This window comes from Erpetoichthys calabaricus, chromosome 10 (genome assembly GCF_900747795.2).
Source record: "Erpetoichthys calabaricus chromosome 10, fErpCal1.3, whole genome shotgun sequence".
NCBI lineage: Eukaryota > Metazoa > Chordata > Cladistia > Polypteriformes > Polypteridae > Erpetoichthys > Erpetoichthys calabaricus.
In genome coordinates this window covers 85,371,276-85,398,953 of record NC_041403.2, presented here as the reverse complement: position 1 = coordinate 85,398,953, position 27,678 = coordinate 85,371,276, and the positions used below count along the sequence as shown (strand labels likewise).

At 37.9% G+C, this 27,678-nt stretch overlaps 1 protein-coding gene across 1 annotated transcript in view; it reads right to left on the bottom strand.

The window, feature by feature from the left end:
* The window catches only part of LOC114658397 (atrial natriuretic peptide receptor 2-like), a 77,796-nt gene that overhangs the window by 8,985 nt on the left and 41,133 nt on the right, over window positions 1–27,678 (bottom strand). The window contains exons 16-19 of the mRNA XM_051932445.1: window positions 15,531–15,650; window positions 10,393–10,486; window positions 4,599–4,686; window positions 877–1,016 (exon numbers count right to left, since the gene is read on the bottom strand). Coding sequence (XP_051788405.1) covers window positions 877–1,016; window positions 4,599–4,686; window positions 10,393–10,486; window positions 15,531–15,650 — 442 coding nt within the window. The remainder of the gene's footprint in view (window positions 1–876; window positions 1,017–4,598; window positions 4,687–10,392; window positions 10,487–15,530; window positions 15,651–27,678) is intronic.

The following is a 27,678-nucleotide window of genomic DNA, read 5'->3' as shown; positions in this document are numbered from 1 at the left end:
ATTTTTCCTTTTATTAAATCCTTTTTCTTCCTCGTTTATATCCAATATATTATATTTGTTTTTAATTCAAAGATGGTGGGACACAGCCCATAGAGAATCTTAGCTTTCTTTTCTTCTCCTTATTTGCTAGATCTTAAATGGCCCTGGGCAGACAAACACTGGATGAGATGCCAATCCACTGTACAGCACACTCATGCTCACATGTAGTTTTAAATAAGGAATGTTCTGAGTGACAGATCATTTATAAGTACACAAAATACTTACATTAGGGATGCAATAAAAAACAAATCAGACTTAAAGATATCATCACAAAGATGACATTAATAAAATCACTTTTTCAGTAGTACTGCACAACTCACAAATATAACTATAAAACCTCTATTAATAGGGCCTACAGTTCATAAAGCGAAAAGAAATTAATACGATTCTCACTAATCTTGTGCTGCATAAATTCCTTAACATATTTTTATTTATAATATTTTGTAACTGCGATGGACTGGCCCTCTATCCGGCTGTTGTGTTCTTGACTTGCGCTTGATGACTGCTGGGATAGGCCCTAGCCACACCATGACCCTGCCCTGGATAAGCAGACTGGGAAAAAAGAAAGATGGATGGATATTTTTAAATGACTGTGGTAAAAATTCACTAACAATTTTAAACTTTAGCAACTCCTTGACATTCCAGACTTTAAAAGAAAACCATTTAAAAACAAGTTGACTTTACTCATGACAATGCTGAATTTAAAAGCAACTTTGGGCAGCTAAGCCTATAGGCCCAGACACAACTATGGTGAAATGCCACTTTCCCTTAAAAAAGACAAAAAGGAAACTACTGCTGTAGCAGTTAAAAGAGACCCTGGTGCAAACCAGTACTTACATGCATCTCCTATTGTTTCAACTTTGTAAACATCATAATTATCAATGATATCATCAAAAGTAGTGTAGAGTTTGTTGAGAAAATCAACCACCTCGTGTGGAGTGCTAGCACTGGAGAGCTGAGTAAAACCCACAATATCACTAAAGAAAAAAATAGATAAATAAATAAAATGAGTCTGCAATAGAAAACCAAGCCACTATATTTAAAAAATCTAAGTACATAAGCATATGGCATCAGCACATACCATTTTCATCATTTATTGGTTCCAGTTCTTTTACACTGAGTAAACATTGTAAGTACAGTACAAAAATATTTATCAGTAAATAGTGTGCCCTTGCATTACAAATGAAAACAAAGACTAAAGGGATTAAAGGATTCAAAGTGTATTGCTTTCCAGTTCTAATGAATCCCTGACGGATTTGGCTTCTCACGTAGGAGCCCACTAGCATGCTTCTGTACTTTACAAATATACTTAATTTTAACTCTTCCATTTTTACATGTATATAACAGGACTTTAATCAATGGAACTTTTGGACTTTGGCAAAATATTTAAAGATGCATTCCCCATTCTCCAGGACTGTGCTATATTAACTGTTGGGTGGAGAGCTGTGGGCCTACAAAGAAATTAGGTCATATCTAAATTAAATCCTTCGATTAACAACAAGGCCCACCTCAACCTTAACATCCAGATTGCTGTATTTCATTCCAGTTATACAGAAATGTACAAAATCTCCAGGAGTACTCTAGGCAAGCAAACATACTGTAGAAACTTCACTTTTTTTAGCTTCTAGATACCAGGTATAAATAGAATCATGCTAAAAAAAGGTAAAAAAAAGTGCTTTAAATTTCCAAGTCACCAGAAAAATTATGGAATTAATTTTAACATTTTGACCGAGAGAATCATCCCACGCTTTGGTAATGGTACCACAAGAGACAGAAAGACTTCTGACATTTACAATCAGAATTACCACCAGTTGCCGAGATATTCCTGGTGCTTCCAAATGTAAGCTCAGACATTACATGACTTTATACTCCTCAGCAACAACTACTCTCAATTTTGTGCGCTTGCAGACGGTACTAAAGCATTAAGGCACTGACTGGTAGATTCAATAGGAGTTGTCACCCCAAAGCTAGAGATGTCCTGAATAGTTTGGGTATGCTGATTGTCTTCTTTATCAAATAATAAACATTTTGCACTACATATTGTTATAAATATATTGTTTTGTTCTATTCGTTTTAGGGTAGTACACTGTATAAATTAAATCTTACCCTTTATTTTCATAAATGTATTAATCGTATTATTCAGCATATTTAAGGAATACAAAAAATACAAATGACAAAAATGCTGACATTGTACATTTCATCTGTAATTCCCAAAATTTATATGCAAACAAATAATACTCAAGAATACATTATAGAGGATTTTTTTACAACTTTAAGTATCTATGAATACAGTAGTGGAATTTTTTATACAACACTTCTTACAACTATGTTCTTTTGTAGAGTGGGTAAATTAAATAAATAAGGTCTTCGATTGGGGGCAACAAAATATACTTTTAATATTTTTGTCTTCATATGCACACAAATAATTTCAAATGTTTAATTATTTGACTAAAGTGTTCTATAATATATTAATTAAATTGTGTTTATTTTTTTTATTAATTAAAAGTGTTCTGTAATAATTCATTCAAGAAATTATGCACAGAAATATTTTAGAAAGGTCATTTTTGAATCTTTTCTTAAGGCGAGTCTGCTATTATATTGGAATTTTAGAAGTTTTAAAGAAGTGCATGTTGCATACAAACACACAGACACACTTTAAGGGAAGACGTGATAAGATTCCACACAACTTTTTAGTCAGGATGTACCCACATGACTCAAGCAAAGAGAATGCCTAGCTCAACAAATATACATACAAACGATCACAAACAAGAACAAGAAAATCATGTGTAGGTGACCAGCTACAAGCTAGACATTAAAGAAAAGTGGCACTAGAAAGGAGATGGGAGCTGAAAGTGAAATGGTAAATGTAAACTGTATAAAATGTAAATATTTAAAAATTAATGTAACACTTATACTTGAGCCAACACCACATTGTTTTTCCTGCAACATGGGGCTGTGGCCTTGTTTCTGTGTAGTATAAAGCTATACTGAAAGGTAAGACCAATACTGCAGATGAGGTTAAGCACCAGTCTCAGTTCTCTGACATCATCCACTGACGTTTACAATAACGTAAATGGCAAAGATGGTTGCATTGGTGGAGTAGGAAATTTTAAATCATAAAGAAGATTAAAACAGTCCCAGATCATAATATGACAGAAATATGGTGAGATGGGACACACCTCACCTACCCAGTACTTTTTGAACAACCACAACCTTCATGTCACCATCATGTGTATTACAACACATATAGTCAACTCCCTGCTGTTGTTTCAGTGGTATCATTTTGGGAATACTGGTCAGACACCAGTTAGTCTTGTGATGTATTAATCACCACTTGATCCAGATTGTGTTCCCAAGTGTATTTCATTCATGCACTGGCTGCCAGGAGTCAGTTTGGGCTCTGCCTTTACCTCCTCTTTTCACTTATGCTTTGCCGTCTGTCTCTGGCTGTTGCTATGCAACAAGCATCATGCTTCACCATTTAATGGGAGGGGTTTTGGAAGTTACAGGGGGAACTTAACGTGGAAGTTTTTGCTCTAGCCTGTTTGTCCTTGAAAAAGCCTCTAGATAGGTAGTCCAAAGTTTTTGTAATTTTTGAATTTTTTACTTGTGTGATGAATATATATCTACTGTATGTCGATTTCAAGAAATGGAAGGACCAGGTATATGCACACTTATCCACATAGAATATAAGGAGGAAGCCCTAAATGATAACTTTTCTTTTTACTGCTTTTTTTATACTCTTGCCTAATTTTTTGTTCGGTTTTGTGTTGCGCAAGTTATCTGTTTTGCCAATTTTTTGCTAATTGTCTACATGCAGCATTTTTTTTTTTTTAAGTTTATAAGTCATATTGAGCATAATTAATAAATGCTTTGACGTTATCTTCTGTCTAGTACATTTTGTTATTTCTGCTTCTTATTGCATAAAATATGGGAATAGTACAGAGAAAAACAAATCAAAATAACTGTAACGAGTGTTTAAAATCAGCATGAGTAGATGCTTATCATACATGAGGACACAGGAGTCGAGCCAATCAGTGTATGTGAAACTATCACAATTTTGTTATGACATTATCAGGCAGACATAGCATCCACATACTGATCAGAACCTAGGTGTGCTGAGAAATTATAAGGATGGGGCCAGAAACCTTTGGAGAAAAAAAACAAAACAAATCTGAGCCTGGAACCACTGGGTTACAGTGAAAAAACAATAAAAGAAACATATTGTAGGTAGAAGAAAAACATCAACATTTCTTATAAAGTTTACTCTTAGTGAAAAGTGACTAACACTAGTTTATAATCAGTGCAGAACTGGAAGCGTCACAAAACCCAGAAGACTTTATCTGGCATTTTATCTTGTTGTACAATAAAAAAAAAACAATTTTCACAGAAATGCGACTAGGAGGCATGAGTGTACAACACAGTACTAGTAACAATGCAGCCACTATTTTTGCAGAACAAAGATGATCTGCCTAAAGCAATAGAAACACAGCTAGCACATGCTACTGCACAAGAATTAAAATGAGGTCCACCATTTGCACAGCACAAGAATGACCTGCCTGAAGTACACGGTAGCACTGGAGTAGGTCTGAGCTTCTAAAGTACGTCCTTGTCGAAGTTCATCAGCTACGGGCTTGGGTAGCATACCTAAGTGACAGCAACAGTGTTTTTTCTTTTTTAATAAAAACAAAATGTAGACAATAACACACATATAAAGCTGAAAACTGACTTTTCAAAGGAAAAAGGCACTTTGATAAATCTTTTTTTTTTTTTTAAATTAACGAAGAAGGCTACTTTAAAGAAGGTATGTATAAAATGTACCTGACAATTGTACAGTGAAAGAGAGATTAGCAAGGTCTAAGTCATGTGTACCTGAGTCATGGTCAGACAATAATTCAGAACATTTATTGCTTCATTTCTCAGATCGCGAGGAGTGCCTATGTGGCACAGCTGGCATGGTCACATCACTTAGTAAGTGTTGTAATGGTGGTCATTTTTATTCCATTATAACAGGCCTTAGAGTATTGTTAAGATCACCAACTTCTCTGATCCTGTTAGACATGTCACAATATTATTTTGACTTTCTTTTACATAGCAATTTGTTTTTCTTCTTCATTTGTTTACCCGTGCATATTAATCTTTATTTTTTAAATATTTTGTGCCACGTATTGTTTTTTAAACTGCACTTTTGACAATGCTACTACCACTACTACTGCCACCACCATTTTTTCACTTCTGCTTTTTTTTTTTGTTCAAGATGATTTCCTTTTTCCACTGTACAGCTCTGCTGTGTTTTTATTTGCCGTTTAGAATCTAATTAATGTTAGGCATAAATATATGTCTGTCCAAACAGGGGCAGATGAGCTAGGCAAACACTACCGATTCATCTATGAGACCTAAAATATGACCTCTTTTCTCAGTTGGAAATAAAGCCTGTCAGGATCTTTTGCTTCTCAAGTTATTTTGTCTCTCTATTACTCCTATTATACAATACCATTCAGGATGAGATGGGGTGTTGTAACCAACGGTATTATCTCTTCCCTCCACAACTCTGAGAAGATGTCCAATGAGGACGATTGACCCTGCCTTCATTGCCCCAAAAAGAAGCCCCCCTGGCAGTTGGGACTGTATAGAGCCAGACATCCCGAAAAAGGTTATTACACACCTGTTTATTTTGTTTTATTTTTATGCCTTGCATCCTATTCTTTTGAAGTCCTCGTATCCCTTGGCACTTCACAACATATGTGAATTATTGATTCTAGATAGATAGATAGATAGATAGATAGATAGATAGATAGATAGATAGATAGATAGATAGATAGATAGATAGATAGATAGATAGATAGATAGATAGATAGATAGATAGATAGATAGATAGATGCATTTCTATTCAATAATGAACAATAATAAGAGCAAAACATGGGACCACATCAAACTTCACACTGCAAGTAATTCTATTTCAAGGATTTCTTTCTTAAAAAGCAACCTGACTACAGTATGCAGGGTTTTGAATTTCAGTTCTTATAACATACAATGGATGTATGAAAATAGCTTGTTCACCATTGCTTGTCACGTTTGCTGTACATCCACATTTTAGAGTGTGTGCTTTTGCCAACTGTTTCTTTTTTCTTTCAAATACTGTTTCGGTCATAGATGGGATATGCCACCTCCTTGGCTGGGGTCTTCCTTTATAATAACCCAGATGTAGTACAATTGCTGCTGCACCACAAAACAGACAATAAAGAACTCTGATGGGCTGCCCAGGATAACAGTGTCATTGGTTTGAATCTCACAGCAAGATGTATGGATGCATGATTAATACACTCTAGGCACTGTGAGTAAAGGGGATTTGGTATAAAATGATTACCTAAGGTGATGATGTAAGCAGATAATCAAAGCATAAAAGAAGCATAAAAGAAAAGTTTAAAACACATAAGGAAAACTAACAATGAGATCAGTCATATGGTAGGAAATATTGGCCTTATGGATGAAAACTGAATGCAATTCTGGGATTTCTATAAAAGAACAGAATTTAATTCAAAAGTGCCCTCGCCAGGTGTGCGCGAATAAGGGAGATAAGATGTTGTTGGTTGGTAGAGTTTTTGGTCTCTGAAGCTCTCCTCAAAGCCATCACTGAATGTTGTGCTTTACTCAAATTAAGCAGCTTCAAGGCACTAACATGTTCAGTACGACAAACAGGAGTCTTCAAAGATCATCTGTAGTGAGAGGCAGAGATTCTATTAAAGTTATTTCTTTCAGGAGTGAGCAGTCCTCAGGTTCTTAAGGTCGGTGATGACCAACTTTGTGATGTCATCTGTCACCTGTTCAGTTTGTCACTAAGGCTTCAGAAAGGGCCACTGCTGTGGCAAACATCCAGCATTGTTCCTGTTCCAAAGATGAAAGGCACCTCTTCACCTAATAACCACAGACCAGTGACAATTTCTTCATGAAGACCTTTGAGAGACTGGTCCTGTACTATATGAGTCCTCTTGTGGTAGACCACCTGGACCCACTGTAGTTTGCCTATTGGACAAAGACTGAGGTGGAGAAGGCAATTATCTCTCTGCTCCACAAGGCTTCTTCTCACCTGGATAAAGCTGGCAACACTGTGAGAATTATGTTTTTTGATTTCTCTAGTGCATTCAATACCATCCAGCCATGCCTGTTAAGGGGTAAACTCAGAGATATGCAGGTGGATGAGCCTATGGTGTTTTGAATAATAGACTCTCTTTCAGGCAGACCATAGTTTGTGACTGTGATTCTGATACAGATGTGAGCAACACTGGCGCACCACAAGGAGCAGTCTCCTTTTCTCTTCATTCTGTACACCTCAGACTATAAATATAACACCCGGTTATTTCATTGCAAAAATTCTAAAATGATTCTGCACTTGTGGAGTGTATTAACAAAGGGGATGAGACACAGTACAGGAGTCAGTGGAGAACTTTGTTTCTTGGTGCAAAGAGAATTGTCTGCATATTAACATCAGCAAAACCAAAGAACTGGTTATAGATGTTGGCTACACCAAAGAATCTCTATGTCCGGTCACTATTCAGTGAATGGATGTAGAGGTGGTCCACTCCTATAAGTACTTAGGGGTCCACATTAATGACAGGTTGGACTGGTCTCTGAACACAGAACTATATAAGAAAGGGCAGAGTAGGCTCTTCTTCCTTAGCAGACTACATTGCTTTAATATGGGAAGTGACATCCTTCACATCTTTTATAACTCTGTGATGGCAGTGCAGTTGTCTATGCTGTGGTGTGCTGGGCTGATAACATCACTTCGAGAGAGGCCAATCGAATCAACAAGCTAATTCACAGGGCAGGCTCAGTTATAGGACACACTCTGGACCCCCTGGAAGTCATATCAAAGGAGAGAATTAAAACAAAACTAAATGCCATTATGAACAATGCTGCATATCCTCTCTCTGGCACACCAAAGCTGAGTACTTTCAGACAACAAATTATTCAGCAGAAGTGTGTCAAGAAATGCTACTGCGGCTCCTTTATACCAATGGTAATATGCCTGTAAAACGCCTCACTGTGACAGTGACTACCAAGTCAGAACTTTTCTTTCTTTTTAATTTTCTTGCTTTACAGTCATTTTGGTGTGTGTTCAGACTAATGTGTGTGTGTCTATTTATTTATTTATCTACCCATTAATTATTTAAAGAGCCTCTGTAAAAAGCCAAATTTCCCTCAGGGGATAAATAAAGTTCTGTCTACCTATCTATCTATACTCTTGCTATGCCCAACACACTTCGGCACCACACTAACAGACAGCACACCACATCTTTTGCTTCAAATTGGCAGCGCCCACTGAAAAACACAAAAAATTATTAAAGATCAAAACAACAAGTAATAAAAATTAAAATCATACCAGAGTAAAAAGGGAAATGTCAAAAATCAAATATGAGCATATTCTTGACTTCACCATAATAATGAAGAAAATAATAACAAAAGTAAATAAAAAATGAATAACACAGTGAAAGAAAATCACACACAATATATTAATCAACCTCACATTCCAGACAGACACAGGCCACTTATATTTTACTGACAAAAGGAGTACTATAAGACATTGGCATATTTCTCACGTCTGCCATGTATAGATTTAACGTTCTTGCTTTAAAGCATTTGTCACCAATACCAAGTGTTTCCATTTTTGTGTCCATTAGGTCGAACCTGAGACTTTAGCTACAGAACAGTGTCAAACGAGCTCATGTCAAGTAAATAATGATAATCAGAATCATGAATGGCGTACACGATATTGTCATTTCTTATGAAATTCTTGTCTTTTAGGTGCTTTCCCTTTGTGGCACAGCTGTGAAGATGCCATCTTTCTCCAATACCCACTTCAGAACTAATTTTAAGGTTTCATCCTGGAACAAGACAGAATACATGTGTGTAAATGAGAGGGAGGTCAGTGGAATGGTGAGGATGCAGGGAGTAGAGTTAGTGAAGGTGAATGACTTTATCAAGAGTACAGAGTAATGGGGATTGTGGAAGACAGGTGAAAAAGAGAGTGCAGGCAGGGTGGAATGGGTGGAGAAGAGTGTCAGGAGTGATTTGTGACAGATGGGTATCAGCAAGAGTGAAAGGGAATGTCTACAGGACAGTAGTGAGACCAGCTATGTTATATGGGTTGGAGACGGTGGCACTGACCAGAAAGCAGGAGACAGAGCTGGAGGTGGCAGAGTTAAAGATGCTAAGATTTGCACTGAGTGTGACGAGGATGGACAGGATTAGAAATGAGTACATTTGAGGGTCAGCTCAAGTTGGACGATTTGGAGATGAAGTCAGAAGGGCGAGATTGCGTTGGTTTGGACATGTGCAGAGGAGAGATGCTGGGTATATTGGGAGAAAGATGTTTAAGATAGAGCTGCCAGGTAAGAGGAAATGAGGAAGGCCTAAGAGAAGGTTTATGGATGTGGTGAGAGAGGACATGCAGGTGATGATGTAACAGAGCGAGATGAAGAGGACAGAGAGATATGGAAGAAGATGATCTGCTCTGGCAACCCCTAACAGGAGCAGCTGCAAGCAGAAGAAGAAGAAGAAGATCCTCTTAAAATATCAAGGTCTGCCATTTTATGTACTTTACATCTTGGGTCAGCCATTTTCTGATTTAGTGTCCATTCAATGCCACTACTAATTTAAAAGAGTGGTGAGAATAAAAAAACCTGCAGTTACTGCTTTCCTCCAGGACCTGAGTTTTAGCCTGCTGCTTTATGTGATGGGAAAGTGAACGAAAACAAAATTGAATTTTTATTGTGTATAATGTGTTTTTTCATTTAACTAGTTGTATAATGTATGCGTAGTTAAGTCATACACATCCTCAGTACTGGAAAGTATACCAAATGTTTCTATGTACCAAACACATCTAGGCTTCTGTAACATGAATCCAAAAGTATTGTTTCGGCCACAGCTCTTCTCAAATTGTCACAAGATCACAAACGTCAAATAGTGACCTACTTGTTTTCATAACTATTTCCTATGTCCACCTAATGATGGACATAATTAAAATAATATACAGTAATAAGTAATTGCCATCAAAAACTCAAGTATGCAAGCCCTTTATGCCATAAGTGAAAGTAACCTGCAATTAAAAGCATAAACCGATTATAGTGCTGTTAACCCATGTGTGTTCAATAAGTAGATTAACCTATTTTCAGCTCAAAAAGCTGTTTTAATAAGCATATAACATCTGATGAGCACTCTAATGCCAATTCACCAGGGTTATAATTACTCATTAAAACAGACTACCTTCAAAAAGACAACAGAATTGAGCTGCTATACATAGACAAATAACACCAGAATAAAAAACAAGACAAGTTGTTTGAAAAATCTTACTGTATAGCAAACGGTCCGTCTTCTGCTTTTCTTGTAGAAGATCCTGAGTCCTCTCCGCTACAATGGCTTCTAGGTGCTTGCTATACTTTTCCATCTGCCATTAGAATTACAAATTGCTTTCTAAATATACAGTTTTTGAATGCTGTTAAAGTTCATGTGCAGATAACATTGTTATCTTGGGAAGTGAGTTTCCCCAGCACCCATACATTTTTACAACGCACAAAATCTGAACTTTTTCATTTTCATTTGCTTTGTTAAAACATGTAAAGATTCATTTGGCATTTATAGTTAGGAGTGCAAAGATATTCTACTATTCCCCTAGTATCTTCGTACTGAGATGAGTACAGAGCCTCTATGCTATCACACCAACAAGGTGAAAAGAGCTGAAGAATGTCATACAAGACCGTTCTGGGAGCGGGAGACAAAGCAGAAGTGAGAAAACCCTGTCAGATGGGGGTAAATGCTGAATGTCTAATTAAACAGAAGGTGACGCCAGGGAGGGCAGGCATCTCTGTGCTCTGCAGGCTTTCTTGAGGAACATGTCATACATTCACCGTCACCTGTCTGTTGTCCTTATGGGTCACCCAACACATTTACAGGGTTTACCACTCTTGTTTATCAAACCTCTAATTTGATTGATCTTTTGTCTTGAGCACAACAAGTCTTTTTCCAATGGACGCTCTCAACAAACACCCCCACCATCCTCCATAAAAGTAAATTTTTAGGTGTCATGTATTTCTGACAAAGACCTGGTTCTTTGTACTGAATACCGTGTACATCTGGTCACAATGTGTCCATTATGCATAGCTCCTCAGTGCTGTTTCTGCTCATAGCAGTGTTAGTCATCTTCTGAGTTCTAGCTGACTCTTCTAAAAAAAACTTGGGCAGTTCCAAAGTTAAAGCTCTGAAGCAAACCCTGTTTTCCTGTCCATGAAGAACAAGCAGGATTACTGGTGCCTGGGCATCTCTGCTACAGGGAAGGAAGGGGCTCTGGGTAGCCACCTCAATTACCTACAACGCCAACTTGGAAACAGTTGGGACAGTAGGGAATATGCACATAAAAACAGAAAGCAGTGATTGGAAAATGATAATAAAAGATCTTTGACATGACAACAATATACTGTAACTTTCCATTGTTTAATTAATTGTTTTCTTTCAAAATTAAACGCTTATTTTGATTGTGATTCTTGCAGCATTCTCATAAAATTTTTGACAGTAAAGAATTTGCCACTTTGTAACATTGGCTTTCCTTCTTACACTAAATAAAAGTTTACTTACTGAAGACACCAATTTATTGAGTGTTCTAAGTGTAATTTTGTCTCATTCTTCTTGCAAACAAGTCTTAAAGTGTGCAACAGTGTGGAAACTTCATTGTTACATTTTACATTTCAAAATGTGCCACACATTCTCAACTGTGGACAAGTCAGGACTGCAGGCAGGCAAGTCCAACACCCTCACCCTCCTCCTATGCAGCCATGTCATTGTGATGTGCGCAGAATGGGACTTTGCATTGTCTTGCTGATAATATGCATCCAAGTAAGAGATAACATCCTGAAGGCAGCATATGTTCCTCCAAAATCTGTAAGTAGTTTTCGTCATAAATGGTCACTTCACATTCATGCAATTCTCTCTTGTCCAGGGCACTGACACAAACCCAAACCATCACAGACGCTGGTGTCCAGACTTAAAGCTGGTAACGGTCTGGATGGTCCTTTACTTCTTGGTCTGGAGAATGCGGCGTGCACTTGTTCTGAAAATTACCCGACACATTGATTCATCCGACCACAGTACAGGTTTCCACTGTGTGATGGTCCAACCCAGATACCTCCGAGCCCACAGAAGATAACAGGGCTTCTGAACACTGGTAACATATGGCTTCCTTTTGGCACAGTACAATTGTAACTGGTATTTATGGTTGTAGCTGCATATTGTGTTACTTGATGAAAGGTTTGACAAAGTTCTCTTGAACCCATGTGTTTATATCAGTTATTGATAAATGGCGGTTCTTAATGTAGTGCTTTCAGAGAGATCAGAGATCATGGGCAGTCAGCTTATTCCTACACCCTTGCCCTTCACACACTGAAATTTCTCCAGACTCCTTGAATCGTTTAATTATATTCTGTTGAGGGTGAAATTCCCAAATCCCTTGCAATCTGTCTTTCAGAAACATTGATTTAAAACGTTTGAATGATTTTCTCATGCTTTTGTGTGAAGATTAGCAATTCTTTGCCCATCTTTGCTCCTAAAAGACTAGGCCTTTCCTTTATGCAGCTTTTATAGCAAAGCATGGTCACAATCACCAGTTGATCATCATCTGTTTCAACTCACATCGTTACTTTCTCTTTTTATCTCATGCCCCATCCCAACTTTTTTTGGAATGTGTTGCATGTCCTCAATGACAAGGATGGATGTACTGTATATATATGGAAAATGAAGTTGAGCAGATTAAATATCTTCTCTTTATGCTGTTTGTGATGAATTACAAGTCAAATGGAATTCTGAAATCACTGCTTTTTGTATTTATTTGTTTTTTTACATACTGTCCCAACTTTTTCCAAGTTGGGGTTGTATACCAATGGCTGGCCCTGCAGTTGTCTTCATTCTCTACTACTTGATTGCATCAATGAATTCTATTAATTTGTTTCCTCCTACCTGCAAGGAAAGCACTTTGAGTAATGAGAAAAACACTATATAAAAATAAATGATAATAATTATTATTATTATTAAAATGTTTGTGGTTATCAAAGCCTACAACATAGAAAGAATGTCACCCTTTATAAGGCTTATGGATTTTTGCCTTGTAATTATAAATATATCTAGCCTGTTTACCTATGTAAAATGTGGATTATGTTTACTTGTTTGTCTGACACTTTTATCCAAGTTAACTTACAACACCTGAGGCAGGTGAAGTGACTTACTCGTGGCCACACAGGATCAGTAGCAGGATTTGAAACCACAGCCTCTGGGTTTGAGATCTAAAGCCTTAACCACCATACCACACTGCCTGCCTGAACCCATCATGTGCTGTCTCTTCTCTATTACATAACATCAGTTCCTAAAGGCTGTTCCTAGAGAGATCAGTTTAAAAAATATTTTCAGTATCACCTGTTTTTAAGAAACTTGTTAAAATAAAAGCTTGACTTTTGCTAAACCATTCAAGGAAAAACCTTCCTCATAATATCAAAAATGGATGTGTCATAATCATTTTGACATGTTCAAAAGCATCAGAACACTAAAACAATGAAAGCAAAGGAAAGATAGATTAGGACAAAAACAGATTAGTCTGGAAAAAGTATTGGGGACAAAACGTTTGAGGAAAGAATGATCAGCACCCAAATGAAAAGGAATACACAAACCTAAAGTTGGAAAAAATCTCGGTCAAAACCAAAATAAATTGCCGGAGAAACTAAACAGTCTCTCCTTCATCAAAACAAACTACACACAATTACTGAGCATGCAGTCTACCCAAGAATAAGGTTGGCTGCTAAAACCCCATCGCCATGTCCCGTAAGCTCACAAACACACACACACATGCAGGAGACACCCCAAGTGATATGTAGCGTCATGGCAAACAAATATTGAAAATGGAGAAATTCAAAGCAGTAAAAAAAAAAAAAATCATTTATAAAAAGAAGATTAAAACATTGTAATCTTTTTTTTTTTTAATTCTTGACAAACATGTCATTTGAGAGCTGTATTATGTTGATAATCTACTATGTAATAAAACACTAAGGTTTGTATGTCCAGTCCCTCAGAGCAATCTGATTGGTCAGTTTGGCTTTGGTGCTGTGAAGAAAGCGGAAGTGCGAATGTAAGACGCACAAGGAGTAAAGGTGCACACTGAGAGAGTCACCTGCAAAAAACAGAAAGTATCAAAAGCGGACAAGAGGTGAGAAAGGCCACTTGAAAATAATGACAAAGTCTGAGAAGCAGGCTGTACGAGAATGCATTTGAGAAAGGGAGCGCTGGTGAAGAGACATTCTGACACACGTGAATATGGAGGAAAGACACTAAGTGCACGGAGGGCAACAGATAGCAAATATTTTTCGATTATCTTATTACCAGTGAATAACAATAAGCAAAGGTTTCATCTCGAAGCCTGAATTGCTAACTAGTTATCAGGTAAGCTGCAACAAGAAATCTGCAACCACTATGGACCAGGAAGACTGTGCCTTCCCATTCCATGGTGAAAAAGTTGGAGAAACAACTCTACCACTATTCTATCACTAAACAGCTATATAGACATTATTTAAAATATCATTTAGATAAACTTATTTCCTTTCATTGATAAGCTGTGCATTTTATGTTGAGCCTGAAATATGGTATATTAGACTTTGTCATTAGAGAGTTTTTCTTATTTAACTTTTCTCAAATGTAAGCAGAAACATTTTGATCGTATATTATACTCCCACAAGGCTGTGTAAAAATGTAACACTATTACTCAATATACTGTTTATAGGCACTATAGACTAAATGCCAATTTGTTAACATAGACGCACTACGTGGAGTTTGCCTGTCCTCCCTCTGCCTCTGATGATTGTCCTCCTCGTACTACAGATTTCACCCACATCTCACGGTCATGCTGTGGTGGCCCAGCGTGAATGAGTGTAAGTGTGAAAGCAGTGTAGCAGGTTTATGAAATAAATTATTGTCCTTTGGAATGCAAGTGAAATGCAAAGAGAGAATTAGCAATAAGAAGTTAAATTAATTTAGCTAATGTATGGCTTACTGACCGCTAAATTATTGAAGTCAGTTTACATCTGGTAAACTGATCTATGTTTTCTTTTAATAAAAACATTATTATTATTGCTTATCATGGAGTGGTGACATATCACATATTGCTTGGACTTCAAAGTAAGAATTTCCCGATGCTCTCTACACATGACAGCATATCTGCCATTATTACTGCTATGACTACTCGTGAGTGATGTGCTCACAAAGAAAATCAACCTGAGTGGCTTTGGAGACACCGACAGTGAATTCTGTTGCACGGATACTAATCACATCACCTCCCTAGAACTAATGTGTCCCCCACATTCTCTCGACAGCATTGTGAGTCATATTTAGTGATGTACAATTCTATATTTTGATCAGAAACAACTTGGCAATAACCTATGGGATTGAAATGTTAAGCTTACCAGGTTCATCATCATGTCCACAGGGCTCACTTTATGAGGATTCATCTTCTCCAGCATCTTCTTGATTTGTTCAAATGTTGGCCTCATTGGAGCCGAATGATTCCAGCACTTTTTGACAAGCTGAAGATGAAAAGGATTGACTGTTTAAAGCAAATATCAAATTAAAAATGGTATTTCAGGATTTCTGTTCAAATCAATAAGACCTTAAAATGGTGCTTCTGGAAGCTGATGTCCATCTGTTAGGTTTAGAGTTGCTGGATTCCATCTTATATCATAATGCATTCATTAAGAGATTACTTACAATATATAGTTAGTCCTGTTTCAGAAATAAACCCCTCCAATAATGACAACACTTCTTAAAATCTTACAGGCAAATATAATATATCACATTTGAAATTAGAAGAAATGGACGTCTCTATATTTATGCCTGATATTTTAAGACTACTTTCAAGTCACTATGACCTTCATCAATAAACTGAGCTCATACTTCTCCCATATTTTATCCTCAAATAGGATTTGCAGATCATCTGCAAATGACTGTCAAATGACTGAAGAGAATGGGCAGACTCCACACAGACATGATTCACTGCCAGCTTTCCGATCTGTTAGGTAACAACAGTAACCACTGTGTGGTTAAATCAGAAAGTCAAATGTGATTTCACACAGGTTTACAGTATATCACTAATATTCACATTTTCATTTAATGTTGATGTACAATTACTATTCCTATACCATTACAGCTGACATAAACTAAAAATGCACCTTAAAAAAAGGACAGTTGTCCTTGTTTGTGTATCTGTGTATCTGTTTGTCCATCCAGTTGCTACATCTCTGTTATATGCCATTTGGTATGAGATTTGTAAACACAATGCTAATGCATGTGATGCACCATCTGTTGGAATGAAAAATGCAAGACATTTTATTAGCACATGCATAACAAAATACATTCCAAAAGATGGTGCACTGCAAACATTAACACGAAGTCTATGTTGATTATTTAGATTTTAACCCATCTTAGATGCGTAGCACAACTAGTGTTATCCATAAAGTGTTAATAAATCCACTCAGTCAATAACTTTATACATGAGAAGAACCAGATGTCTAGAAAGTAGTAAAGGTAACTGTGGTAAAGAGCTATAGTAGAGTAAGTCTATAAGAAGTAGGACTGGGAGGCTTTATTGCCAGTTTTTAAATATTTACTATTTTGTTGGTCCAGTTCTACTTCCAATGCTACAATTGCAAGAAAACGTAAAACTATAATTTATCCAGTTCTCCAAGTCCATCTTTTTAAGGATCTTCTAAAATTTAGTTATTGGTATTTGTTGCACGAGTAGGTATAAGATGTCTCCTTTGGGCACTGATTTGAAAGGTACACTGGGGAAGGATTTGGGCATAACACAGCCACTTACCCATGTTCCTCTTCCATCCTCAGAGCCAAAAACTAAGACCTGGATAAAGACCAATGATTCTGTCTCCAATCACACATCTTCCTGGCCTCTGGCTTATATATTCATCAACACACGAAGCAGCCATCATTCTGTATAGCAAACACACAGGACTGGCACTGTTGTCCTGCCAATTCCGATAAAAAAAGCCCATAACAATGACAAATTAACGGGGTTGCATTTGTTACTCAAAGTCTCTTATGCTGTTCTGTGCATTTATTTCATGTACATTCTTTATGGCACACATGTCTTTTAGAGTACACTAGAGACCTGAATTGCATACAATCTTGCATTAATTTCCTGATATTTTAAACACTGTAAGATAAAACACAGTCCCAGAGTCTATTGTGCCCCACAAAATACCATGTATTATTAAGAGGTATAACAGATACTGGGGTTGGGTGGTGGTCCCAGTACACAGTACTATAGTGACTCGGCCTGTGAGGGAACAGGCAGGTGAGGCACTGCGGCGGGTTAATGGGGGGTTGGGGGCGCCAGGTCAGAGCCATATATGCCATATTGGCTCGAGAGGGCAGCAATTGTCTGAGTGGTGTCTTCCAAGGTCAACAGCGGGCGCGCATCCAGTTCCATTCTTAAAGAAACAATAAACAGTCCTTTCGAGTGCCGTTAATTAGATGCTTGTGTCTGTGTGTCAGTCTTTCTGCCGCCAGTTGTTTCATGAAGTGGGATGAAGAATTGACTTCCCCCCGAAGATGGAAGGCTGGTTAGCACTCATGCTAGCTTGCTTTAGGTAGGACAGACCAGATCACTTAACACACCTTGAATGTTCAGGTGGAGTAGGTCCGTGTTACCCTTGAAGATGAAGGTTCTGAGAGGAGGGCAGTGTAATGCCTGGGGCCTGACCTGAGAGGGATAGGCTCCTTAAGTAATCTAGACCTGTCTGAGGGAGCAGGAATGCCTGGAGATGGTGGCTATAAAGCAGAACTGTGAGCAGCTTGTAGTAGGAGCAGTTTGGGCACGTCTTACAGCTGCTAAAGCCCATCAGCTGAGATGTGTCACCACTGACAACCCCCAGATTTGGACCCTGGGTTTGGGTCACAACACAGGGCTGGGGGAATGTGTTGCGTATTCTGCATCCAAATATATCCTGCACCCAGGTCCTCTCCGAAAACATCGCTAAGGTAATTCGTCTCTCTTGACTGTCTATTTCTACTCCTAACCCCTTCCGTAATGCTAATGCTTTGCTAGGACATGATAATTCTTTAACAAAGTCTTCCGCAAAAGTGCACTGTATTACTACTCTAATAACTAATCTCAATGCATGTAAAAAAATCTAGGCAGTGCGGCATAAACACTAATAATTTAATTACAATTACACCTGTAGATGTACAATGTATTAAATTTATAAAAACAGATTACAGATTAAATACAAAATATGCACATAGCGGCACTAATAAAAATAACTTAATTTCTATTTCAAATACCCATGACACACATAGAATTCAGCTCTGCTCCTCCGAAACATTAAATATGGCACTATTAAATGTTAGAGCATTAACCAACAAGATGTTTTTCATAAACGATCTTATTAGTGATAGAAAAATTGATTTTATTGCACTAAGTGAAACGTGGCTTAGCTCAGATGATGCGGCTGTTTTAATCAAATCTGCGCCTCCGAATTACAGTTTTACTCATGCGGATCGCCAGGGAAAGAAAGGTGGCGGTTTAGCAAACATTTACTCGAGCCGGTTAAAGTGTAAAGATGTCAATTTTGGTAAATTTAAGTCCTTTAAGTATCTTGCCGTTGTTATTCATGGAGATTCTCACTTTCTAGTATTATCCGTGTATAGACCTCCTAAATTTAATGCGTCTTTCTTTGAGGAATTCTCAGACTTGTTGTCAATTATAATTACGAAATATGACACACTCTTAATAGTCGGCGACTTTAACGTCATATCGATAATCAGTGTGACCAAAAAGTAAAAGAATTTATGAACCTCCTGGACTCTTTCGATTTGAGACAGCTCGTTAATCAGCCTACACATAAAGTAGGTCATACGTTAGACTTACTAAAGGACTAAAAGTTGATGTAAAGCAGGTCATTGATACGGGTCTATCAGACCATTTTCTTCTACTTTTTAATATACAAATAATGATAGAAAACACTCATGAGAAGCACATTGTTAAAAAACGCTTCTTTGATTCTTCAGCAGCTTTAAAACTTACAAACATTCTAAGCAATCAGTCCGTTTATAGCACTAACTACAATACCGAGGATAATGTAAATAGTAAGGTAGAAAAATTGAATACTAAGGTGAGAGCTGCTGTTGACTTAGTTGCACCTGAAAAGACAGTTAAAAAATCTTCTAGCATTGTTATACCATGGAAAACCCAAAGAGTGTCTGATTTAAAGAGAACATGTCGAAGAGCTGAGCGTAAATGGAGGAAGACTAAACTAACCATCCACTATGAAATATTAAAAGTTAAAATAACAGAATACAATAACACAGTCCGTCTTGAGAGGCGCTGCTATTTCTCTAAGATTATAAATAACAATGCTAGTAATCCCAGAATCTTATTCTCCATGATTGATCGTCTGCTAAACACTGGTAACGCAAAGGAATGCCTCCAAAATACTTTCAGTAAAACTTGTGAGGCTATTGCTGTATTTTTCAATCAAAAAATTAATGATATTAGAAATAACATAGTATATCTCCCCAACACTGCGGATCCTCTGAAGCCCCAGTACTCCGTCATAAACAAATTAAATTCTTTCACTAGGATAGATTTACCTGATTTACATAAAATAATTTCTCAACTGAGACCCTTCACCTGCATCCTTGACCCAATACCAACAAGTTTTTTCAAAGAAGTATCGGCTGTACTAGTTGATAGTATTCTTGACATAGTAAACTCGTCATTAGATACGGGGGTCTTCCCAGACTGTCTTAAAGACTGCTGTAATTAAACCCCTACTCAAGAAAAATAATCTCAACCCCTCTGCTCTTGAAAATTATAGACCCATTTCTAACCTGCCTTTCTTAAGTAAAATGTTAGAGAAAACAGTCATTATGCAGCTAAATGACCACCTCAATAAACATGCTATTCTTGATAACTTTCAGTCAGGTTTCAGAACAAATCACAACACAGAAACTGCACTCGTTAAAGTAGTAAATGATTTGCGGGTAAATGCAGACAGAGGCCATTTATCTGTTCTCATCCTCTTAGATCTGAGTGCTGCATTTGACACCATTGATCACAATATTCTTAGAAATTGCCTTAGTCAATGGGTGGGCCTCTCTGGCAGTGTCTTAAATTGGTTTGAATCCTACCTGGCAGGGAGAAAATTCTTTGTTAGTTGTGGTAATTACAACTCAAAGACACATGATATTCTATATGGTGTTCCACAAGGCTCTATCCTGGGTCCGCTGCTCTTTTCGATCTACATGCTTCCGTTAGGTCAGATTATCTCAGGGCATAACGTGAGTTACCACAGCTATGCTGATGACACGCAGCTGTATTTATCAATAGCGCCTGATGACCCCGACTCTGTTGTTTCACTAACACAATGTCTTACTTGTGTTTCTAAATGGATGAATAGTAATTTTCTCAAGCTAAATAAAGAGAAAACAGAAATGTTAGTGATTGGCAATAATGGATATAATGAGGTTATTAGAAACAAACTTGATGCATTAGGATTAAAAGTCAAGACGGAGGTAAAGAATTTAGGGGTAACTGTTGACTGTAACCTGAATTTTAAATCGCATATTAATCAGATTACTAGCATTTTTTCACTTAAGAAATATAGCAAAAGTTAGACCTCTTATATCATTGAAAGATGCTGAGAAATTAGTTCACGCTTTTGTTTTCAGTCGACTAGATTACTGTAACGCACTCCTCTCAGGACTACCCAAAACAGACATAAATCATTTGCAACGAGTGCAGAATGCAGCTGCTAGAATCCTAACCAAATCCGAGCACATTTCTTCAGTTTTGATGTCACTACACTGGTTACCTGTGTCATTCAGAATTGACTTTAAAATGCTGCTTATGGTTTACAAAGCCTTAATTAATCTCGCTCCATTTTATATATCAGAATGTCTGACACCTTATATTCCAAATCGTAACCTTAGATCTTCAAATGAGTGTCTACTTAGAATTCCAAAAGCTAAACTTAAAAGAAGTGGTGAGGCGGCCTTCTGCTGTTATGCACCTAAAATCTGGAATAGGTTGCCAATAGGAATTCACCAGGCTAATACAGTGGAGCACTTTAAAAAACTGCTGAAAACTCTTTACTTTAACATGGCTTTCTCATAACTTCAATTTAGTTTAATCCTGATGCTCTGCATATTCAATTAATTATCATAACTTTCATGGTGGCTCTAAAATCCGTACTAACCCCTACTCTCTCTTCTGTTTCTTTTCCCAGTTTTCTGTGGTGGTGACCACCACCTAATCAAAGCACCATGATGTTCCTACATTGATGGATTAAAAGCCAGAAGTCTACATGAACATCATCATCAAGTCCTTCCATGAGAACCCTAAAATACAAAGAGAACTGATCATTTATGTTAAGTAGAATGCCCAGAGGGGGCAGGACGGTCTCATGGCCTGGAACCCCTGCAGATTTTATTTTTTTTCTCCAGCCATCTGGAGTTTTTTTGTTTTTTCTGTCCTCCCTGGCCATTGGACCTTACTCTTATTCTATGTTAATTAGTGTTGTCTTATTTTAATTCTTACTTTATCTTATTTTCTCTTTCTTCATCATGTAAAGCACTTTGATCTACATTATTTGTATGAAAATGTGCTATATAAATAAATGTTGTTGTTATTGTTGCACATATGTGGCCTCTGACCCCATGTTACCAGAGTAAGGTGGACCCGAGGGGTGAGTATGAGTGGACAAAGTGACAAAGAGGCTGGCAGCATATGCCACCACTCAAGACCTGAAAGCCATGGCAGAAGCGGCTTCTGAAAAAACTAAAGGTCCTTCTAGGGCCATATACCTCCAGTCTAGTGTAAACTGGCTAATTCCATTCCTGTTAGCAATATGTTATTTTTTGGGTTTAGTTTTAGTTCACTCATTTGCTATGATTCTGAACCCTTAACTGCCTATTTTAGTTTTAAACTGCTACATTAGGGTTTTCATTGTTACCCGTTTTCTTAACCAGCCATCAGTTAATAATAAGGAGCAAATGAGAACGGAATCACCAACTCTTCAGCTAACGTGCTTCCATTTAAACCTATGTATGTGCATCATAAAGTGTCTGGGTTAATACAAACTTAAAAAAAATGTGAGAGAAGGGGCGGACAAGAGGTGCAAATCTGTTCCAGATCACAAAACACATGGATAACATTCTCAAAAAATGAAAAACCTACACTGTGATAAAGATTTGATTGGAAGAATGAAAAGCACTAATAAGCTATATCATAAAATACCAAGTTTCATGATCTGCTCGACATTATTTGTTTATTGGAAAAGCATTTGGTTCCATGCAAAATAATGGGGGGTACAAACCTATCCTGAGAGCATAAGGGGTTACTGACAGGCCTCCAGACTTATACTGCAAGTTACGCTCACTTTGCCATCTACACCTGGCTAACTGACAGGAATCAATCACCTTAAACTCTACATATCTGGATGTTGGGGACACTGGACTACAAGGAGAAAACTCACATGGACAATGTCCAACATTAAAGTCTAAGACTGCAGGCACTTTGAGGTACCAGTGGTCCACATTGAAACACCACAGTGTCATACATACGTTTATTGAAAGATGTCAGCCTTGAGAAGGCCATGACAACATTTCTAAAACCATAAGAAAACCTCAACATGCAGTAAAGTCAGTTTCAACTAAATGCAGCAAATATGACACACTTGTGTCTATATTCACAGCTCAAAAAATTAAGGGAACACTTAATCATCACAATCTAACACCAAGACAGTTAAGCTTCAGGAATTTCAGTCTGTCCAGCTAGGAAGTATAAGCAATTGTGAATCAGCTTCACCTGCTTTTGTGCAAATGAAAGTGACAACAGGTGCACTGGAGTGGACACCCCCCAAAAACGGAATGGTTTTGCAGGTGGAGGCCACAGACAACTGCTCTCTCCTTAGCCTTCCTGACTGATTCTTCTCTAGTTTTGCATTTTGTTAGTTTCCTTGTTACTACTGGTAGCATGAGGCAGTACCTCCAGCTGATTCAGGTTGCACAGGTAGCCCAGCTCCTCCAGGATGGCACAATAATGATTGCCATTCACAAAAAGGTTTGCTGTGTCTCCCAGCACAGTCTCAAGAGCATGGAGGTAATACCAGGAGACAGACCATTACACAAGGAGAGCTGGACAGGGCCATAGAAGGGCATCAATCCAACAACAGGACCTGTATTTGCTCCTTTGTGTGAGGAGGCACAGGAGGAGCACTGCCAGAGCCCTACAAAATGACCTTCAGTTGGCTACTGGTGTGCAGGTTTCTGACCAAACTGTCAGAAACAAATTCCATGAGGCTGACATGAGGGCCTGACATCCTCTATCCATCACTGTGCAGCTCAATTGGCATTATTCAGAGAATACCACAATTGACAGCCCCGCCATTGGTGACCTGTACTCTTCACAGCTGAGATCAAGTTCACACTGATCACATGTAACAGACATGAAAGAGTCTGCAGATGCTGTAGTGAACATTATGCAGTCTGCAACATCATCCAGCATGACCAGTTTGACAGTAGGTTAGTGATGATCTGGGGAGGCATATCCATGGAGGGTCATACAGACCTCCAAGCATTAAGCAATGGTATCCTGACTGCTGTTAGGTACTGGGATGAAATCCTCTGAGCCATTGTCAGATCTTATACTGGTGCAGTGGGCCCTGGGTTTCTCCTGGTACAGGACAATGCCTGGCCTCATGTGTCCAGAGTGTATAGGCAGTTCCTGGATGAAGAAGGCATTGATGTCATTGAGTGGCCCACATATGGCCCTGACTAGAACCCAATTGAGAATGTTATGTATCGGTGCATCCAAAACCACCAAGTAATGCCACAGACTATCCAGGAGTTCACTGATGCCCTGATCCAGGTCTGGGAGGAGATCCTCCACAACACCATCTGCTGTCTCATCAGGAGCATGCCCAGACATTGTCGGGAGTGCATATAGACATGTGGTTGCCATACATACTATTGAGTCACATTATGAGTTACAGTCATGAAATTCACATAAGTTGGACCAGCCTGTGATTTCAATTTTTGACTTTGATTTTCGGTGTGATGTTGATCCCTGCCCTCAGTGGGTTGGTGATTTTGGTTTCCATTGACTGTTGTTACATCATTTTGTTCACGATGAATTACACAGTATTACTCAGTAAAGATTTTCCACTTGAATATTTCATTCATTGAGATCCATGTTTGATTTAAGTGTTCCCTTAAGTTTGTTTGAGTAGTTTATATAAAATGGGCATCCTCCAAAACTATGTATCTGGGCAAAAAGATCCCACCATCAGCTCTAAAGTAATTAACATTATAGTCTTCCATAAATCTGATGGGAGAAACTGTACATATGATAAAAATGTACTGAATGCTAAAAAATTCAGGATTCACTGGAGAATGGGAAATTAAAGAGATATTCTTGAAAAAATTAAATTACATCTCAGCTACACTTTACCACATGAAATGGGAGATATCATAATGCCAAGCAGAATAAGATCCCACAGTTTGACAAGATCAAAATTGACTTTTAATGTCGGCATTAAACACTTAATACCGTACATCAACCTAAGAACACCATCCCTGCCATGAAGCGTGGCATTGTGATTATGACTGTGTAGGTAAGCTTCTATGTGTGTGGACAAGGAAGGTGCGTAGAAAAAGATGTTAGCAAAGTCCTGAGAAATTTTAGAGGGGAACCTGCTGCAGACAACTGTGCAAAATGCCAACAATTCAATGACTTAACAAACATAAAAAGAGAAATGTCCTAAAATAAGTCATCCCAAAACACACCCTGGGTTCAACCAAGATTATGTGCGAGAAGTTGAAACCTGCAACTTGACAGGCCTTTTCAAACTTACAACATGCTTAATTATCTTTATAAAAAGTACGTAAAGAAAACCTTCAGTGTCAAGATGTGTAAAGCTGTTAGAGAGTTATCCTCAGAAACTTCCATTTCAGTGAGTGAGCACTTATGCAGTTATTCCAATTTTAATTCAATTTATTCTCATTAAGTACACTTCCATTTATATGCAAACACATTAAGGCAGTCATTTCCTGATTTAATGCATAATTAAATTAGATGGTTCCGTAGAATTTTGCACTTTGACATTATATATTTTGCCTGGTTGTTAATGACAAGAAATCCTGAAAGAATACATTAAAACTCAAAACTGTAACACAATCAAATTTGAAAAAAGTCAGATAAGGAAGAATTCTCGGCCACAAATGATCTTTAAAAAGGCTCTAGCTGCCTGTCAAGTTTGTCTTTCTGAGAGACATGTTCATGGAAGGCCCAGTTCTTTACCACTTTGTATTTAGAACAGAGACGTGACATTTTGTCCATGCTGTTGTGTTTGGCTTTATTGTATTGTCTGTTTACTCCAATCTGTTTGTCTCACATAGCAGTGTGATCAATCATGTCTATTTAAAGGAACCAAAATATTAGAGAAACACAAACGAGCTGTAGCTCTTGCCAGAGATGTGACATGTTTGTCTGTATCCTCTCTCCAGTCTGGAAATCACAGATCCAGAAGGACTTGGACTAGGAGATGACTGTCCACAGTCACACTCTGTATATTTAGTAGATCTCCAGACTGCACCTCAGAATCTCTTTAACAGGATGGAAGACAATCCACTCCTCTCTTTCGTCAGTGCAGTAGTCTCAGCCAGCAGAGCACTTGCATACACTGAAACTCTTCTCGGCAACCTTTCAATAAATTAAGTTTTTCCCCATCTGCGAACAAAACGTCTGCTCTGTGACATGATGCATGTTGGCCCTCACACACTTGTCACTTTTTTGTATAGGACCTTTTTGTTTTTGTTCTTTGTAATAATCTGTTTTACTTATGATTACCAAACCCTTTTAAATAGCATGGTGAGTATTCAGGATTTAGCCTGTTAGACTTGGAGCTGCAATCATTAGTTATTTACAACTAAAGCCAGAAGCACATTACACCATTTCTAGTTGAAGAGTAAGCCAAATTAATGACCACAGTTGCTGGATCTCATCATTTTGAGATTACAGATTACTAGGAATCACAGGAGATGTTGAATTAGGTGACTCCATGATGACTTTGCAGCACAGTTTCAAATTTCCAAAATTTTTCAGGCTCACCACATTCTGACCGCCAATTGACGCTGATGACGGTATGAATGCTTTCCAGTTATGGTGAGAGTCCAATGGCAATCTCAGCCCCTTTTTTGCCTTTTTCTATCCTATCACAGTGTGATAAACATGATACATCAGACACACAAGGGTCTCTTCTGTTTGTGTAGTTGAAAACACCTGCTTTCCCTTTTTCCTTGCTTGCTCATTGGTTGCATTGTATTTCTGACTACGCACACACACTAGTTTTCAGTTTTCACAATACATGAGACCACCCCGATGACTTAAGACAAAATCAAAATCTTTATGTCAGGGTGAGTCACGGACCAGTCTGACTGAGTGGCTGGGGATGTCAAGCTACACCAGTGACAGTCATGGTGGTGATGTGCAACAGCCTGCAGTTTGGTAAGATTATGAAAATGAAGGCCATGACTGAAATGTGCTGGTAAAGTCATGTAGTGTGATAGGAGCTTTACACAACTGGCATGACTCAACCAGCAATAAATGTCCCAGACTTTTTCTGGCCAACATTCAGTTGCTGAATAACATACTAGGTGATATTAGAGGAAGACTGGGTTCATGGAGAAACATTAGAAATGGCTGTGTTCCTGTTTCCTGGAAATTTGTTTGATTCCTAAGACTTCAGGCTAGATGGTCATTCTATCAGTGACATTTAGTAGACTGAATCATCAGGTAAAATGAACAATGCTGCACATCCACTATCTGGCACGTGGAAACTGAGGACTTTCAGCCAACGTGTCATTCAGCAGAAGTGTGTCTAGAAACACTAAGGGGGCTCCTTTATACCAACAACAACACGTCTGCATGAGGCCTCAGTGTGACTGACAAGTGAGAAGATTTTTTTCTTTTTAATTTTCTTCCTTTTTAGTCATTCTGGTGTGTGTTCAGACTTTATTGTGTCTGTCTATCTATCTATCTAATTAAAGAGCTTCTGCAAAAAGCCAAATTTCCTCCTGGGAACAAGAGTAATGTTCTGTCTAAAAGCCGAGGAGGTAATGTGTGTTTTATGTTAAACAACATTTGGTGCTTGCTTGATCTAGAATAATTATCAAGTGCCATCCTCTTTACTCTTCAAGAGAGTTTTCCAATGGAAAAAATTAAATACTCACTTAGAGAATCTGTGCAAAACTTTTTAAAAACCTGGCAGGATCTAATTAATAACATTTTAGAATAAGTATTTAAATTGAGGGAGCAGATTCTCTTCCCTTTTTTTATTCTGTTTATTTACTTACTTATCTTTTCTACTAAAGTTTCACTCTGTTGGCCTAGCTCTCTTTCTCATGGACGGGGGTTGACTAGACTTGAACTTAGTTTTATAAAATTTGACTTGCTTGTATGGACTGTTGTTTGATGTTAATAAATTCAATAAAATGTTATCCAATGTTATTCTGGTTGCTCTCTACATCCACGGTATATCG